At 41.3% G+C, this 16623-nt stretch overlaps 1 protein-coding gene across 17 annotated transcripts in view; it reads right to left on the bottom strand.

Annotated features, from left to right (window-relative positions):
* Positions 1 to 16623, bottom strand: part of synrg (synergin, gamma) — a 43254-nt gene that overhangs the window by 3753 nt on the left and 22878 nt on the right. For 6 of the 17 annotated variants that reach the window (XM_034700647.1, XM_034700654.1, XM_034700655.1 and 3 more), the window contains 8 exons: positions 10456 to 11007; positions 8527 to 8690; positions 8298 to 8351; positions 7561 to 7657; positions 7093 to 7241; positions 4790 to 4900; positions 4619 to 4657; positions 863 to 895 (listed from right to left, as the gene is read on the bottom strand). In XM_034700647.1, coding sequence (XP_034556538.1) covers positions 863 to 895; positions 4619 to 4657; positions 4790 to 4900; positions 7093 to 7241; positions 7561 to 7657; positions 8298 to 8351; positions 8527 to 8690; positions 10456 to 11007 — 1199 coding nt within the window. The remainder of the gene's footprint in view (positions 1 to 862; positions 896 to 4618; positions 4658 to 4789; positions 4901 to 7092; positions 7242 to 7560; positions 7658 to 8297; positions 8352 to 8526; positions 8691 to 10455; positions 11008 to 16623) is intronic. The other 11 variants (XM_034700664.1, XM_034700656.1, XM_034700652.1 and 8 more) reach the window with 4 other exon arrangements.

Below are 16623 nucleotides of genomic sequence, written 5' to 3'. Positions count from 1 at the left end.
TGTGTGTGTGTGTGTGTGTGTGTGTGTGTGTGTGTGTGTGTGTGTGTGTGTGTGTGTGTGTGCAACAGGGAGATGCTAATGTGTGCAATGTGCTGTTAAAGAGTTTGCATCCCTTGTGAAATACTGGGAGCATGAAGCCGGAGAGAGGAATGAGTCACGTACAGTGAATCACAGCCTCCCACGCAGACAGAGAGGCATGCAGAAAGCAACAACTGCATACAAAAAAACCCCACCAACCAAACACACACACAACATTGAAGTCAGATACATCTTCACCTGCTCGGATGCAGTCTGCAGCACAGATCCTCTGCAGGATGAAGGGCTTTCTCACGCAAACTGAATGACGCATCTCTGTTTTTTTTTCTCACACGCTCGCGTTTCACAGGCAGAGCGATTTCCTTTCCGAGCTCTTTTGTGCCCCTGTCCTATTTGCTTCCACAAACCTGCACTTACAGCTGCCAAAGCGGGAAAACGTCGGAGGGAGAGGATGCAGAATGAAAGAGCGGTCACACAAAGAAGCACTGTTAGACTTCCTCCTTTCAGTGCGGAAACCTGACCTCTCAAACCTGCACTTTTTTTCTTGGTCTTCACCTGTACGGCAGTGAATGTTGACCCGTTTAGTCTATTTTTTATCCAGCTGGCTTGATGCTGTGTGTTTTAAGCTCTTTGGACAGGCTGAAACAAGACTCAGAGAAGTAAAGCTTTCAAGTTGTGGCTTATAAAATAAAACAGCAACTAATAAATCACCTGACCTTTGTAGACGTATGTAAAGGTCAGAGATTCGTACGAGGCTCAAGAGTAGACTATTCTATTTTCTCTACTGTCTAGTGTTTACATGAGAATAAGAAAAAGAGATAATTACCCTTACTCTCCTGTCATTGTCTTTAGTCAGAGCCTGTAAGCACAAGAGGAGTCAGCATGTTCATGCGATGCCGAGAGCAAAGAGAAGTATGCATAACAAGAGAAACAAGCAGCTGTTTCAGCAGGACAGAGCTCTACAAACCCAGTATGTTTGTGGGTGAAAGAGGTCCAGTTATTACTCTCAGGGCTCCTACACATTTAAATTTACAGTATTCAAGGGATTCTGTTTTGAATAATCCATGACTGTGATTAAAGGTTTCAATCATTTGATTTAATGCTCTCCAGAGCTTTGGCCAAGAAATGTGTCCAGCAGATCCTGCATGAAAATTATTTGTGAAATTATGGTCATCAAATCCTGGTAATCAAAAATCAGATGTGCACATTTTAGTCCAGTTCTAACAGATGACAAGATATCTTACTGGGTTGTGCTGCTGTCAGTATCTGCACCAACAGCAAGCTGAAACTGTTCCTGTATATTTTCCAGAAGTTCAGTCCTTCTGAACCTTGATACTTTGGCAACTGTCTGACATTTTGAAACCAACAAAACGTTCAAATTGATTAAGATATTAAGCTAAAGCTGGTAGTCACGGAAAACTAGCATGAATTTGAATGTAACATCTCCTCAGGACTCCGTCTAACCCCTCCCCAGTTTCCCTCGGATCTCCTCCAAAACGACGCCCCCACTCACATGCACTAGCACCGCTGATTCGCGACCATATCTGATTCAAAACCGGTCATCAGCACATCTTTGTGTTTTGCACTACGTCGACTTGTGTCTCACTCAGCGGTAAGAAAACACCAAAACATTATCATAGTGAAAGTTAGAAACATCAACATGAAATGTACGCGCAGGAGGCAGGCAGAACGGCAGGACGGGATTTCATTGGTTTCCTAATTTGGCTCCTGATGGCAGGGACTGATTGGTGTTTTCCCAGGTTTACTCCGGCTGTAGATAGCGGCTTTTTTTTTTGCTCTTTTTTAAGAACACATGTATTGATTGCCATCGGGACATAAAGATCATTTTAACCAGTATAACAAAAAGTGCATCTAAATCTGAGTACCAACCCCAGCTTTAACTGCAGATAACCACAATCCTCTAATTTATGAAATCAATACCACTTTAGTTATTTTCCACATGATTCTTGTGTTTAAATCAGACGTAATCTGAACATCTCAGTAAAGATACAACTAGTCCCTGCTCAGAGTCCATCTTTACAGTATAACGTGTTTTAAAGTGTCTTTAAAGTGGCTTGATTTAATTGGCTCATATTATAGCAAAAAACACTGTCACATTCAGACTGTTTCATATCCAATGTCAGATTCATGCTTTGACTCTGAGTAACTTCCACACACAGAATACCTTCATCTGCCTGAGGAGGCGACTGTGATTAACCCAAACATCACTGACTTCACTGACACTGGACTACAGCTAGAGTCAACACATAAAGTTAAATTATATTCTGTTCAGGGAAAAACTGTGAGAAATTTGAAGAATCAGTGTTTATTGTTCTGTATGTTTGAACTTTGTTTTAACTCCCCAGCTTCTCATGCTGTTTGTATCAAAGTGATTTCCCCTCACTTCATTAAGCTGTGTAAGAACCTTGCTAATCTGGGGCACTATAAAGTGAGATGGGCAACCAAAACACAGATTTTATAAGCTACATGTTGAAGAGAGGGGAACATTAGAGAGAAAAACTGAGAAACTTTGAGTCCAAACCTCTTCTGGCACTGCTGTAATGCTTTCTTAAGTCAAAGCTGCACACTATAATCAATCCAAATCCTTCAGCACTTCAGAAGCTGGCAGTTATATAAGTAGCCATAAATACTAAATTATTCTACTTAAACTCGGTTTAGTGCTTCTCTCTGTGATTGCTGAAAATGTCATTTAAGAGAAGTGCTGGAGCATCATTAGCTGAAAAGCAGCACTTTTGGTGAAACTTCAGCTGCCTCTGACAAACTCTGAAGCTGCTGCTGGTTCTCCACCTCCTTACCTGAAGAGGGAGAAGAAGTCATAACCACAATCACGCTATCCTACAGCTACTGATCCAACAGCAAAATCATGCAACTGGCAACCTCTTCAGCTCTGACTGGATTACAAACAGGATTTCTGGCTCTAACTGTGCCGATAAACTGGTGACGAATTCTGATTAATTCTTTGAAATATTAAAATTCCTGACACGATTAAACAGCAGCCAGTTAGCTCATGTGCTGTCAAGCATTTCTCACATTTTCTTTGATGCCACATCAACATCTCCACTCTTCTGTACCTTTGCTTGAAAACAAATCAGTACCTCTTCACTAAAGGACAATGCAACAATCAGCGGCGTCTGTGGTCGCCAGAGCTGCTCTTTCACTTCATTATACTCTGAGGGGATGCTATTCTCCGCTTGGCTTTTGTGCATTCTTACCAGTGTGGCTCTGCCAAAAATGTAATTAAACGATGGGTTATTAATCTCATGCTAGTGGCACAGAGACAAAATAAAACTGCATTAATTTTCAGCCTGCCTCTGTGCACACAGCAGTGAGAGGTGAGCGAGGGAGTCTGCAGGTCTGTTATCAGCTGTACTTCCTGCTTCTGACGAATGTGGAAGCCACATCTGCTCGCATCCTGGATGCCTCTCAGTCAGACGTATCTCAACCGCTCCATCTATCGGGCTCTGACTGAGCGGCAGAGGGACCGCGAGGAAAAATCAGAGCCACCATCCTGCCCCTGCCCTTTGAGGATACCATTAAGAGCCCACGTTGATGAAAATCACATCCACCCTCGGCAAGGAAGTGGACATAGAGCGATTCTGCTCATAGGACCCTGGTCAGAGTTAATAACTGAACGGCTATAAGAGACACCAGAGATTGTTAGCTGAAAGTGGCAAGGTGAGCAGATACTTCCTCACAGAAGTGACAGAACAGGAAATAGACCCCATCCAAGAAACCTTTGTGACCTGAAGAACCAATCCCAGAGTGTGAAAACCCACCAAGGGGCCAAAGTGACGACTCTCCTCTCTCACTTAGTGCAACAGTGCAGACTCTTCTCTTTGATCAGCCTCAGTGTTGAAAGTGACAAACTCTGACTGTTCATTAAACACTCCTTTCACCTAACTGTGATCATTCAGAGCTTATGTAAGCAATCTGGTGCCAAGAGCAGTAGCCAAATGTTATTACTTCCCACTACTTAAAGATACAGTAAGGAACTTTAGCTTTGTTACAGTTCTGGCGCCCCCTATGGGAAAAGATAAACATCGTATCACTTTGCTGATCATTCAACTTTTTTTTAAACAGTCAAATGTCAGTGCTGGAGTAATAAATCCTAAAACTTAAAAATGATTTCAGCAATTGATTTTAAAGTGATGTCACTGTGGGTTAGTAGGTATATAAGGCCGCTGTTAGCCTTTTAGTTGAGGAGAGCATTTATGCTTCAAATTTTCTACATTTATGCAGCCGGTAATGGGGCTCAAGCTCTGATCGGCCGTCTCTGTGATCTGAATCTCGTATTTAAACATTTGAAATGACCACAGAGAGGTCAACAAAGTGCTTGGACGGAAGTAACTAGGATGGGCGGGGGTTTAGCGAACAGTCAGTTGATCCATCCGATTAAGTTTGGGAGAGTTTTTGTCTATCTGATGTTTGCCTGTGAGAGAGAAGCAGTGGAGACCTGTCACTTTGGCCCCCCGCCGGGCTCGTCTGAAAAAAAGAGGAATAGGCTCCCCCAAGGCCCCCAGTGGGACAGAGTGGATTTGGTCGACAGTTGACTGTCTCATACTCGTTTAAACAGACGTCCAATTGTGCTTCTCTCTTTGTTCTGCAAAACGTTTCAAAGTCAAAGAAATGTCAGTTGTTATCCACTGTGGATGAGCACAATATTTATGTAAACATGAATTCACAAACACTGTGTGTGTGTGAGAGTATGTGCGTGTGTGTGCATTGCACAAACCTTGCTGCGAGCGTCTACGTTGAGCAGACACACCCCGCAAGCCAACTCCTTGGCGTTCTTGATGCCGTGCCTCAGAATGCAGGAGGAGAAATCCAGGGAACTTTCATCAGGCTACACATACACACACACATACACACACATACACATAAACTCATTTTACTTATTGCTGCAGGGGAAATGTTGCATTTCTATTCTTATAATAAAAACAAGTCTGCTCATAGTAAACATTTTCAAGCATCATCAACTTTGTATAAATGCACTACATGACTTTTACTATGTGGAGTAAAACAAACAAGAGCAGCAGATTCTTCCTTCTGTCTTTTAGAAAGATGCTTCCTGCACTCTTAAATTAAACAGTTTTATTTTGTTTCCTCTCTCCCTCCTCAGCGCTGTCAGTTTTATCTTCTTCAGTAAAAAAACAATAACCCTGTGGGCAAGGACGGTATCTTTCCAGAGATTCCTCTGTTTCTACTTTACAGACACCAGCAGACAGCTGGATAAATTAATCTGCACAGTCTTTTTCATCCCCTTTGATACCAACAGCCGTCCTATCAAAGAGGCTCTGGCTACAGAATCGATGAGTCATTGATTTTAAGCTAATGGACCGATTCACTACCATGCATTATACTATGGGTGAAATGAGAAGTCAGTCAAAGCACATGCAGACAAAACACATGGACTGTGTTTTGTGAAGTTGACATCATCTTTTGGTTTATTGACTGTTATTTGGAAGCCTGGAGTTTTGCCAGCTTGGTTATTCTGAGCTGGAAGTTGTCATTTTTGAAGGAGAGGGTGGAGAGGAACTGCTGCTTTTATACCCTGAAGTGAAGTCCTTGTGGTTTGGACTTGTAAATTACAAGGTAATGCTCCAAATCACATCTTTTGCCTTCTACTTTAATTTAAACTGGATGATTTACAGCATAGACATCATGACTTGTGTAAGGACACTAATAAAGTTGGGATGAGACTATAAATCATGATAAAAGTTTGGCACGAAGAGTGTGTACATCAATATTATAAAAAGATGTGTGTGCGTGTGCGTGTGTGCGTGTGTGCGTGTGCGCGCGCGTGTGTGTGTGTGTGTGTGTGTGTGTGTGTGTGTGTGTGTGTGTGTGTGTGTGTGTGTGTGTGTGTGTGTGTGTGTAAGGAGAGGTCCTTCTCAATTGCAATGATAAGAAGCTAGAAGGCCTGATTCAGGAGAGGTCCCAAAAAACATCAGGAAAACAAGAAAGTGTGTGTCGATAAAAGTCCCACATCATTATTAAAACCAGAAAGATGATCCCCCTACTATTGATGACTGGATTGAAATAGTATATCAAATTCATAATCTGGAAAGGTTTCATTCTCCCTCAAGGTTCAAAAGGAAAGATTTAACAGAATCTGGTCCAAATGGACAGACTATGTTAAACCTGTAAGGCCAGATTTCAACTGACTGAATGTAGTAAAGGGGTGAAGATATGGTTCATTTCTATTTTATCTTTGGCTTGCTCTTTATTTCATTTTTGCAATCTCTTCCATCTTTTAAAATGTAATCTTCCCATGTTCTGTTGTATGTCTTAAGTTCCCTAAAAAATAAACAATGGAAGAGCTAAATTGCTGTAGAACTATCAAGTATGTTTTACCTACTAGAAATGTTACATTCTGCTGTAGAATAAATGCTGACTGTAAAGTGATTGCTCTTCCTCAATAAAGAAAGCAGAAAGTGAGTCAAAATCCCTCCCACACTTATTAAAACCAGAAAGTGTTAGTCAAGAAAAGTCCCTACAATGTGTGGAAAATGTCTCTCAAGACAAGTCATTGAAAGGATATTAAAACAAGAAAGTGTGTGACAGGTTTAACTCCCCAGGATGATGTGAAAACTAAAAATTTAATGTCAGGAAGAGTCTTTAAACTGGTTTGAAGCTTGAAAGTCTGAGTTAGAGAAGTCACCAAAAAGATAGGAAACGAGAAAGTTTGTTTCATAAAAAAGTCCTTAAACATCCAGAAAACAGGAAAATGTGTGTCCAAATACATACTGTATGTGTGTGTCAGTTAACGTCTCCCCAACATGAGTACAACCAGGATATGGAAGTTACTTGAAGTCCCCTCAACAAAGGAAGAAGAATGTGCCACTTAATGCCTCATGATCAATATAAATACACACTGTCAGTGCCAGTTTGAGTCCCCATAAGTCTAAAAACCTAGAGGGAGTGTCAGCTGAAGTCTGTACTTTAGATAAAATGAAGGATGTAGTGCCAGGTCTGTTTGTTTTTTTACTGTATAACCATCATGTTCTCTGTCATGTCCAGTTTTATCAGACTCACAGCGAGCTTGGCCAGCGACATGAAGCCCATGAGGTTGTTCCACACACGGCTGATGTCCTTCAGCAGCTGCTGCAGCTTCTCAGAGCACACTGCTGTCGCCTTAATGCCCAGTTCAACGCGCCGGGTGACACGATACACTTCCACCACACCTGAAAGACAAAAATGCACAAGAAGAGTGATCACAAAAACATGCTTTGTTGCTCCTCTTTGTTTATTTTCAGGAGGCATGCTGTGTCAGATTCTCAGCTGTGACACGTTTGCTACTCGCAGCTCATTAAAAGCAGAGGAACACAATAAAAGAGCAGGGACCTTGTCAGACCAGGCGGAGATAAGCCCTCACACACCAGAGCTCCTTCTAATCTTGTCCTGCCTGTCCTTCAGAGCATGCAAGGCCACACACAGGGTTCTCAAACAGACCCGGCTTGTTTAGAGTGTTGTGTGTGCATGAGTGTGTTTGTGATCCCTCACCCAGCAGGTACTCCATGCCCTGAGCAGACTGGATGACCTCGGTGCAGACAGTGGAGCTGCTGATGCCGTTCAGGATATTGTTAGCTTTGGTGATGACCTAAATGTGGAAAGACAGAAGCCAACGTTATACCATGTATCCTATTTACAGCTTTTTATAATCATCATTATAATGCAACAGTGGACCAGTGTTTCCTTTACACTTAAAACTCCTGCTGGTGTGTGCATGCCTTCATAAGCTTTATCAAAGTATTTCACACGTCATGCTGAAAAACTGTGACAACAACTATCTTGACAGTATTTTTTCTTAAGTGAATGCAATCATCAACAGTAGATTTTGTATTTAAAATTTTGAATAGCATGGGGAAACCTCTGACACTGTCTCCCTCACCTCTGCAATACTTAACAATGTGTCCTGATTGTCCAGACAACAATGTGTACGTCAGTAGTAGGGAGACTTTGCAGGAGCTCTCATTATTGTTGGTCACAAACCGGAGATGTTTTGTCTAGAAAACCCAGCTGTCACATATTACGGTGGTGTTTTAATTTTTTTGGGGCGACCTCCTGACGGTGTGCTTAAACATTAAAATTAAGAAAAATGTCCTCGGGTGCAACCACGGGCCAAAACACTCCTGCACCTCTTGGTGATCCTAATTATTCTTCCACATTTGTATAACCACTCTAACAATTAACTACCGCCTTGAGACGAGGTCAGACACAGGATAGAAACAAACACAAACCTCCAGGGCGCTTTCCAGACACCTCTGCCACTCGTATGCGTAGCGCTCGCTCTCCTGCGAAAAAAACACAGCACAACATTATCTCAAATGAGCACAAGGACAGAGCAGAGCAGAGGATGATTTCTGTGCTCAGTAGCCTCCCACAGTCCTGATTTATTGTGGTCAGAACGAATCATGTGAAGGATAACAGAGCGAACATGTGGTGTAGTTAAACAGAGACTGTCCCCACCTCCACTTCGCCAGTCAGGTCCTTGTACTTGTCCCTGATGACAGGCAGGACCGGCTTCTCGCTCAGGGTGTTAGACCGGTCTCTGAAAGGCTGTTCTGGAGCTGGAGAGGGGGGCGAACGCCCGATCTCCTTGTCGCCCAAACTGTGACTGCGTTTGTGGGAGCCTGGGGTTAAGAGAGAAGACTGAATTAATGATATTAGCGAGAACAAAAACTTTTTTATATCTGCTCAGCAAGCCATGGAAATGACTTCTTTTAAGATATGCACCTGTTTGTTTGCATCACCATACCTCTATTGTGTTGTTGCTAATACCTCATGGACTGGGACGCCGTGAGTAAACACTTAATTTGTGACAAACAATAATTATGTACAAAACAGAGGAAGAAATATGCTGCTTTGAATTATTCATAGGGAGTTGCAGACGGACAGATCCTGGCAGGGTACCACAACAAACACATGCTAAGCCTCAGACTATTCCAGTGGGGCTGCCAGTCACTGCATGTGCATGTGTGCGTGTGTGTGTGCGTGTGTGTGTGTGTGTGTGTGTGCGTGTGCGTGTGTGTATGTGTATGTGTGTGTGTATGTGTTTGTGAGAGAAAGGGTTATCCAAACACAGGTAATCTAACCCCATCCCCCACAGAGATATGTGTCATCCTGCCCACAAGATCAGAAGCCCCACCATGATCTGATTACTGTTCCACTGGGCAAAGACGAGCGAAGTACAGCCTCCTCTTCTCCACACAAATTAAATCCAGCATAAAGAGATAAATCGAAGCGGCAAATGGGCTTTTATCACAGCGCAGTGAAACAATCATCAATGATATGTGGACCACGACAACAGCAAACAGCAATTTAAAAACCAACGGCCTTTCAGTGGATACGGTTAATTTCTGCTCATGGATTTGTTGGCCTCTTCTCATCCATCTCAGCAGTCACTGCCATATGAGCAGGGCTGTCATCTCAACACTGCCATCTAATGTCTGACAGCTTTATTACAGATCTGATGGACCTCATAGGCGGGGGCAGGATGGGAAAAGATGCTGGAGGAGAGTGTGGAGGCATGTATTTCAGGGGCAGAGGCATCACATTATCTACTAGAGAAGCAGTGGTGCTTGTAAGATATGCTCCATCTTGAGATTGGCACTATTAAATAGTTCACATTAATTACTGATTGATCAACAAAAACATTGGAAGGGGAAAAATCATTAAGTAGACAAAGTTTTGTTTAAAAAAGCTAATGACAATTAAGATTTGTGGATACATTTCATTCAAAATGAATAACCTTTGAAACTTTGTCAGACAAATATCTAATAACAAATTAAATCTTTCTTTTGGGGCTTAGGAAATCACATTAATTACTGATTGATCAACAAAAACATTGGAAGTGGAAAAATCATTAAGTGGACAAAGTTTTGTTTTAAAAAGCTGATGAAAATTAAGATTTGTGGATACATTTCATTCAAAATGAATAACCTTGGAATCTTTGTCAGACAAATATCTAATAACAAATTAAATCTTTCTTTTGGGGCTTAGGAAATCACATTAATTACTGATTGATCAACAAAAACATTGGAAGGGGAAAAATCATTAAGTAGACAAAGTTTTGTTTTAAAAAGCTGATGAAAATTAAGATTTGTGGATACATTTCATTCAAAATGAATAACCTTGGAATCTTTGTCAGACAAATATCTAATAAATTAAATCTTTCTTTTGGGGCTTTGGAAATCAATCAAACTCTTCAAGATTTTCTATTCATATTCCATAATCCTGATTTAAGTGGGTCTACAAGTTATTTTCTTGCGTGACTAAGAAGGAAGTTGATAAATAGACAAATTTAAAACCTACAAATGAAACCCACGGTGATGATACATTTAAAAAAACATCAGTTTTTTCTCTGCTACATGAAACAGGATCAACATGATGACTCACCTTGGACAGACAAGTCAAAAGTCGCCAGCTCGTTCTTGATCATCTCCTCACTGGACTTGACTTTGGGCTGAGCGCTCGCTTTCAGGAAGTCAGACTTCCCAAACTTGGGTTTGTCCCCCTGGAAGGCTCCGAACTCATCCAAAGCCTCTCCTGGATTCCCCTCGGAGCCCGCCTCAGCGCTGGCGGGGGGCGAGTCAGACTTCTCTGATATCGTACTTGCAAAGTCCCCGAAGTCGTCCCCGTCATCGACACCTCCTTGGTCACTGGAGCCGAAATCCGCGAAGGCTTCGAACTTGTCGTCTGTCGAGGAGCCGTCGTCTGCAGGGAGGGAGGTGGTGATCTTTGCTGCAGAGCTGCCTGTGATGTTTTCAGTGCTGCCAAAGGTCAGCTCCGTCCTCTGTGCGGGAGCTAAAGATGGAAGAGAAGCTCCTTCAAAGCCCTGCGACTTTCTGACCTCACCTGGCAGACATTCCTCCCGGTCTGACCAGTCATAGCTGGACAGGGTGCCGAGGGCCGACGTCCCAAAGGGGTCAAATTTCATGTCGTCTCCTTCTGTAATGACAACACAGATATACCAGTGGTTCCTAGGAGTCGCACCCAAGTAGTAGATTAAGGAGTCCTGATGACAGACTGCTGGATTATCACTCTGTGTCTTATCTACAGTTCTGGTTGTATCTCTTTTCCTCTGAGTCTTGACACTGTGATTTTACACATCCTAAAGGGACCCCTAGAGGAGTCCAGCCATGCAGATAGTTTTATGTGTTAAAGTTCTGCCTCCACACAGACACAGTGAAGATTTGTTTTCTTGGAGTTCTTAAAGGATAACAAATTTCCACAAAACATAAACAGGAGGACCTCGTTTTAAGAACTAAAAATATGAAATGTATAAAAATAAACCCTGTTGTCCTGTTATCTTTCATGATAAATTATATTCAGAACAACTTTTACCTGAGGACTACTCCCCATCTGAACAGACCCTAAAATAACTTGTAGATTCATTCTTCACATGTACTTTTTCTTACAGAGCTGTTAAGTACCACAAAGGAGACCTGATTCAACACTACTACTGCACCAAATGTAGAACAAAATGTAACGGGTATCTCAAAAACGAGAGGATTAAGCTTTCACTGTGATGGTCACCGTTAACGTAAAATCAAAGGCACTGTGGGGAATTTTAAAAGGATTTTGAAATAGTATCTTTTATACTGATGCCTCTTTATGATCTACACAGTACTGACGATTCTCTTTTGACATTATGTTTTGTCCTCATGGCTCATACTGGAGCAGGATTAGCAAAAAGACGCAGGTTTGCTGTTGAAGTAAAGAACTCCACAACCAGGTCAAAAGAGTTTAATATAAATGCCATTATTCTGACACTTATTAAGACACTGTGATGGCTGACATTAAACCAGTATGTCTGCTCACCTTTTGTAAGCCGTAATAAATCAGAGTTTGCAAAGTTTTGTCTTTACAGTTAATAATTTTTGCGTGGCTACAAATCAAAACATTACCTCATCACTCTGCTTCCTGCAAAAAGCTGTCTTAAGTAAGGATGGGCATTTCAAGCCAAAACACTATTCGATAATCATTGGCATCTATTCGACGATTATTCGAATAATCACCCCCCTCCCTCTCACACACACACGCACGTCCCATTAACTGCCTGTTTGTGTGGTAGCCACGTTAACCAGCAGCAGGACGAGGTGCTGCTAGTACCGGGCACTGATGGCGTCTGTCTCGATCATTACGTTGGTTTTTCTGTGACGCGGCGTGGCGTGTGTGTTTACATTTTACAGCCACGCTAAGTCTCTGGACATTCGTGTGTAGTAGTGTGAGATTCAGAAACGGAGAAAACCGCCATCACAAAAGTTTTCTTCTTCTTTTGCTATTTGATGAAGTTAGCGTTCTTCTTCTTTTGTTACTTGATGCGGTTAGCAAACAGCTTTAAGATGCTCTATAGCTACTGTCTGGCAGGAATACGGTATTACAACCAGGCAACCAGGAAAATTTGTACTTTTAAAATAAGAAAATATTCGAGTAACTCTTCGATTTTTACAAAGTGAAGAAATATTTGAATATTCGAAAATCAATGCCCATCCCTAGTCTTGAGTGAAGTAAAGTAATATTAAAAAATATACATCTGTATTCATTAATTTGCTTCCACTACAAAGTAACACTTTGACAAGAGCCACGTCTTTACGACAGTGGGTGCTGGTGCTCATGGGAAATGCAGTCTTCATCCAGCCTAATCTCTACCGATGTCCTCCACCAGTATCAATATGAAATGAAAACTCCTTATAGTGCCTTTAAAAAGTTTGGTTCATTTAGAATTGAATTAATTCAATTTGGAGACGTGACCCTCTTACTTTGCTGCCGTTACCTGTGCTTTGTAGTCATGTAGTCAGTGGTGTCAGGAAGTGAGATCAAATGTATTAAAAACCAACCCCTGACAGTATTTTACATCAGTTGTCACTCAAAAATGGGATGCCAACTTCCTCATATAAGCTAGTTTAGAATTAAAAATATCACGGCCACATTTTTTGCAGAAGGTAAATATGTTGATTTCAAGTCTGAGCTGAATCAGGTTTAAGAGGAACGATTCTTCCACATTTTAACTCAAACTGGATGAACACGCGCACAGTGGGAGGCAGATCAGCTCTGTCGATACAGTAATCCTCTCTGCTCTGATTGATGATGAACACTTTCCCTGACAGTAACTGGAGTTGATGTATTTACACTTTGTGCAACCTGAAAGAGCTTTGATGCTCAAACAACATCAAGTAGGATATTTCCTTTCATCACATCTGCTCTGTTTCTTGCACCGTGTTTTGTTGACAGCACACAGTCTGTTATCAGTTTTTTATGACTAATACGAGCCGACAGAGCTGCCCAGCTTGCACAATTTTGGCAGCACTTAAGGCTTCAGGTCTCTCTCTCTCACACACGCACACACACACACACAAGTCGACCCTGTTGAACCCTTCTTATTTTAACAGACAGGAACCTCCGATACAAAAAGCAATTTGTGAAATTGACAAGGACCTAGTGCTGTAAGCTTCATGTCATTAGATCAATTTACAGCCTCTCAGGAAAAGGAAAGGAGACGGTACGCATTTGAGCAATACCAACAGTAATATTTATTACGACAACATGAGTAGAGAGAAAGAGAAAGGTCACAAAGTACTGTGAAAGAGGTCTATCATTACAAGAGGTTTGTCAAACTAACACTTGTAAAATTAGAGTTCAGTCATTTAGAGTACAAGGGCATGCAGAGTCAGGAGAAAAAGGAAGAAAACAAACAGCGAGAAGGTAAAACAAAGATAATCCGAGGATATAGAAGCAGAAACCAGAATGAGAAGGCACATTCACAGACTAGAATCAGTAATTCTGGGGAGATGACAAACTTTTTTTTTTTACGATCAGGTTGTAAAGCAACAGGTGTTTTTGGAAAAGTACAGAACACTTTGAAAAGCCAGGTTAAAAAGAGAACTCAAAGAAAAAGCTGAAGGCAGGAAGCATTAACCCTTTGAGGACCTGAGGGGGGGGGGGAAATACATACAGCACCCCGAAAATTAACGCTTGTTTGGAAAGGCTGTGCACAAACTGCACGTCAGGAGCAGTGAAGATTTAACAGCCTCGATTAAAGAGGCTGCTTTGATTTAAATTTACACTATCATCACGATGTCTGCGTTAATCAGCTGTTAAACAGGAAGTGGATTCAAGCACTCAAAGGGTTACAGAAAACAAAGAGGGCCATCCTCACACCTGACTTTCCAGACAGGGCCTTCATTTACATCCAAACAGATTTAAAGAGACAGTATCCTTTTTCTCTTGCTACAGTGATTGTTTGTCGAAGCAGGCTAACGTGAACACACTTTTATGATCCCCTAAAGAATAAAATCACATCATTACTACTCAAGACAGAAACCTTTAGTCTGGAATGTTAACCTAAAATATTGAAATGAACATTTTAATCTAAATACTGAAGGCTACATTGAATTTACATTGTAGGAGAATCACATCAAGACCAAGAAGTCTTTCAGAATAAGCTAATATTCCTGTAATAAAAATACACTATTAAATCTGTATACATTTCTCCTTGGATAAAAACAACTTGCAATACTGGTATGCATAAAACGGTATTTTGTATAATGTTCTTGTCAATTTCACAAATTGAAAAAGGCAGGCACACTGCAGCAAAAAGCAAGGCAGGAAGGGTAATACTAACTTCATTATGTTCTCAGAGAGCCGGTCCATTGAGCCACACAGGATTATTCATGCTGCGGTATCACAGGTAACAGTAAAAAAAAAAAAAAAATTGAATGAAATAAAATCAGATTCCTTTTGTGCTCAAAGACTCAAAAGGAACCCTCATGAAAGAAATACTGTCTCTTTAAGTTTACAGAAACACAGTGCAAAGCCTGCTGGGGTGATCGTGCTGCTCGGCCTGCTACACTTTGACAACAGGTGAATCGCAGAGCTCTCCAAGAACATCAGACAGATTCAATTTGAGGAGAAATGTGGAGCGGCTGTAACAGCAGCAGCAGAGGAATGTATTGATGTTAACCTGGGCACTGTCAGCTGAGTAACACTGCGGCACCATGGACTGTTGATTTGAATACATTATCTGTGTCAGTACAGAGGAGCCTGTGTCACTTCCACCACTGGAGAGAAACTGAAATAAGGCAATGGGGATGTTTCATTTACACTTTCTTCTGGTCAGGAGAAAGACTGAACGACTCCTTTTGATGAAATCCGGTTGTGTTCATGTTGTTGAAGTAAAAACTAACTTATTTGTTAAGTTCAAAAGAATACGTAGAGAGAGTGATGTATGAGTGAAAAGGTGCTGTTGTCAGGTGAAGGCTTTATTTTTATACAGGATGATGTCACCTCTACTCAACTCTACTCGCTTTAAACTGGTACTTCTACTTTCACTACTTTGTTTCTACTGCAGAGGCAGGTCTCCTAAGTCAGTGGTTCCCAAACTTCTCAGCCCGTGACCCCCAAAATATAGGTGCCAAAGACACGCAACCCCTACTGTCCCTCAAGGTGATTTAAAGTGGCTTCATTTAGCTGGTCTGCAGAAAATTAGCCGACCTATATGAGCATGTGGCTGTGTTTCATGTGCTGTTATGAATTAACCTACTGCTACTGATGCTTTTGAACATTAACTGTTCACTAACCCTAAACTTAGGAGTCATGTGGAAAAAAGGATGGCAGAAAACTCATTACACTTTCTATTCTCAAGGGTTTTATTTCAAGTTTAGCTACTATTGTCCGTATTTTTTACTATAATGGATAAAATGTACTATTTTTAGATTTTCTAAATGCTGGAAGACATCTCACAACCCACACTCTGGGAACCCCTGTCCAAAGTAGCATAGTATACTCTGTGAATATATGTAAGGCGTGTGTGTATAGTGATGTCAAAAAATGTGTATGCTGTCCACATTCATTTAGGATGACAAGTCTGCCCCTTTTTCCCTCAACCAAACTACAAACTAGTAGGCAGGGCTTTCCCTCTGGCCAATCACTGGACTACAGCGTTTAACTCCGCTTGTAAACTCAGCCTATCCACAACCTCTGCCCATGTAGAAACAAACACATGTTAAAAATGAGTGGAGTTGAGCAAACAATTCAGTGAAAGTAATCCTTTCATCAACTTCCTGTACCTGCTGATAATTATCTTCACAACTCTCAGGAGTTCAAAGCTTCCACCTGACAACGATGAGATGTGTCTCTCAGGTTACATTAAGAATGAGTCTTGAATGTTTTCTGTGAAACGTGAGTCGTGACATGGAAGGTGAGATGCTCGATGAATAAATGATGAGCACACGAGAGAGGAGGTGAGGGAGCACTGACAAGGAGGGTTACAGGATTAGTGCAGGAACTTTGTCTAAGGTCTGCAACTTACAATCATTGACTAATGTGTCAATTTAAATAAAATAAATAGTTCAATAAAGTTTTGAGAAGTCGTTTGATCCATTAATCAAACATAGTTTATCAGTCTGGGGTCAATAAAGTACACATAACTGTCTATAAACAATCAGAACATTGAAAAATATTATTGTCTCATCAAGCCAAAGGAGACTTTTGAGATAGTCCAAAACCCAAAGATATTCAGTTTAATACACTGTAAAACTGAAATGATGGATTATCTTAATACTG

This window comes from Notolabrus celidotus, chromosome 14, assembly GCF_009762535.1.
Source record: "Notolabrus celidotus isolate fNotCel1 chromosome 14, fNotCel1.pri, whole genome shotgun sequence".
Lineage (NCBI taxonomy): Eukaryota > Metazoa > Chordata > Actinopteri > Labriformes > Labridae > Notolabrus > Notolabrus celidotus.
This window is presented reverse-complemented; position numbering and strand designations above follow the sequence as displayed.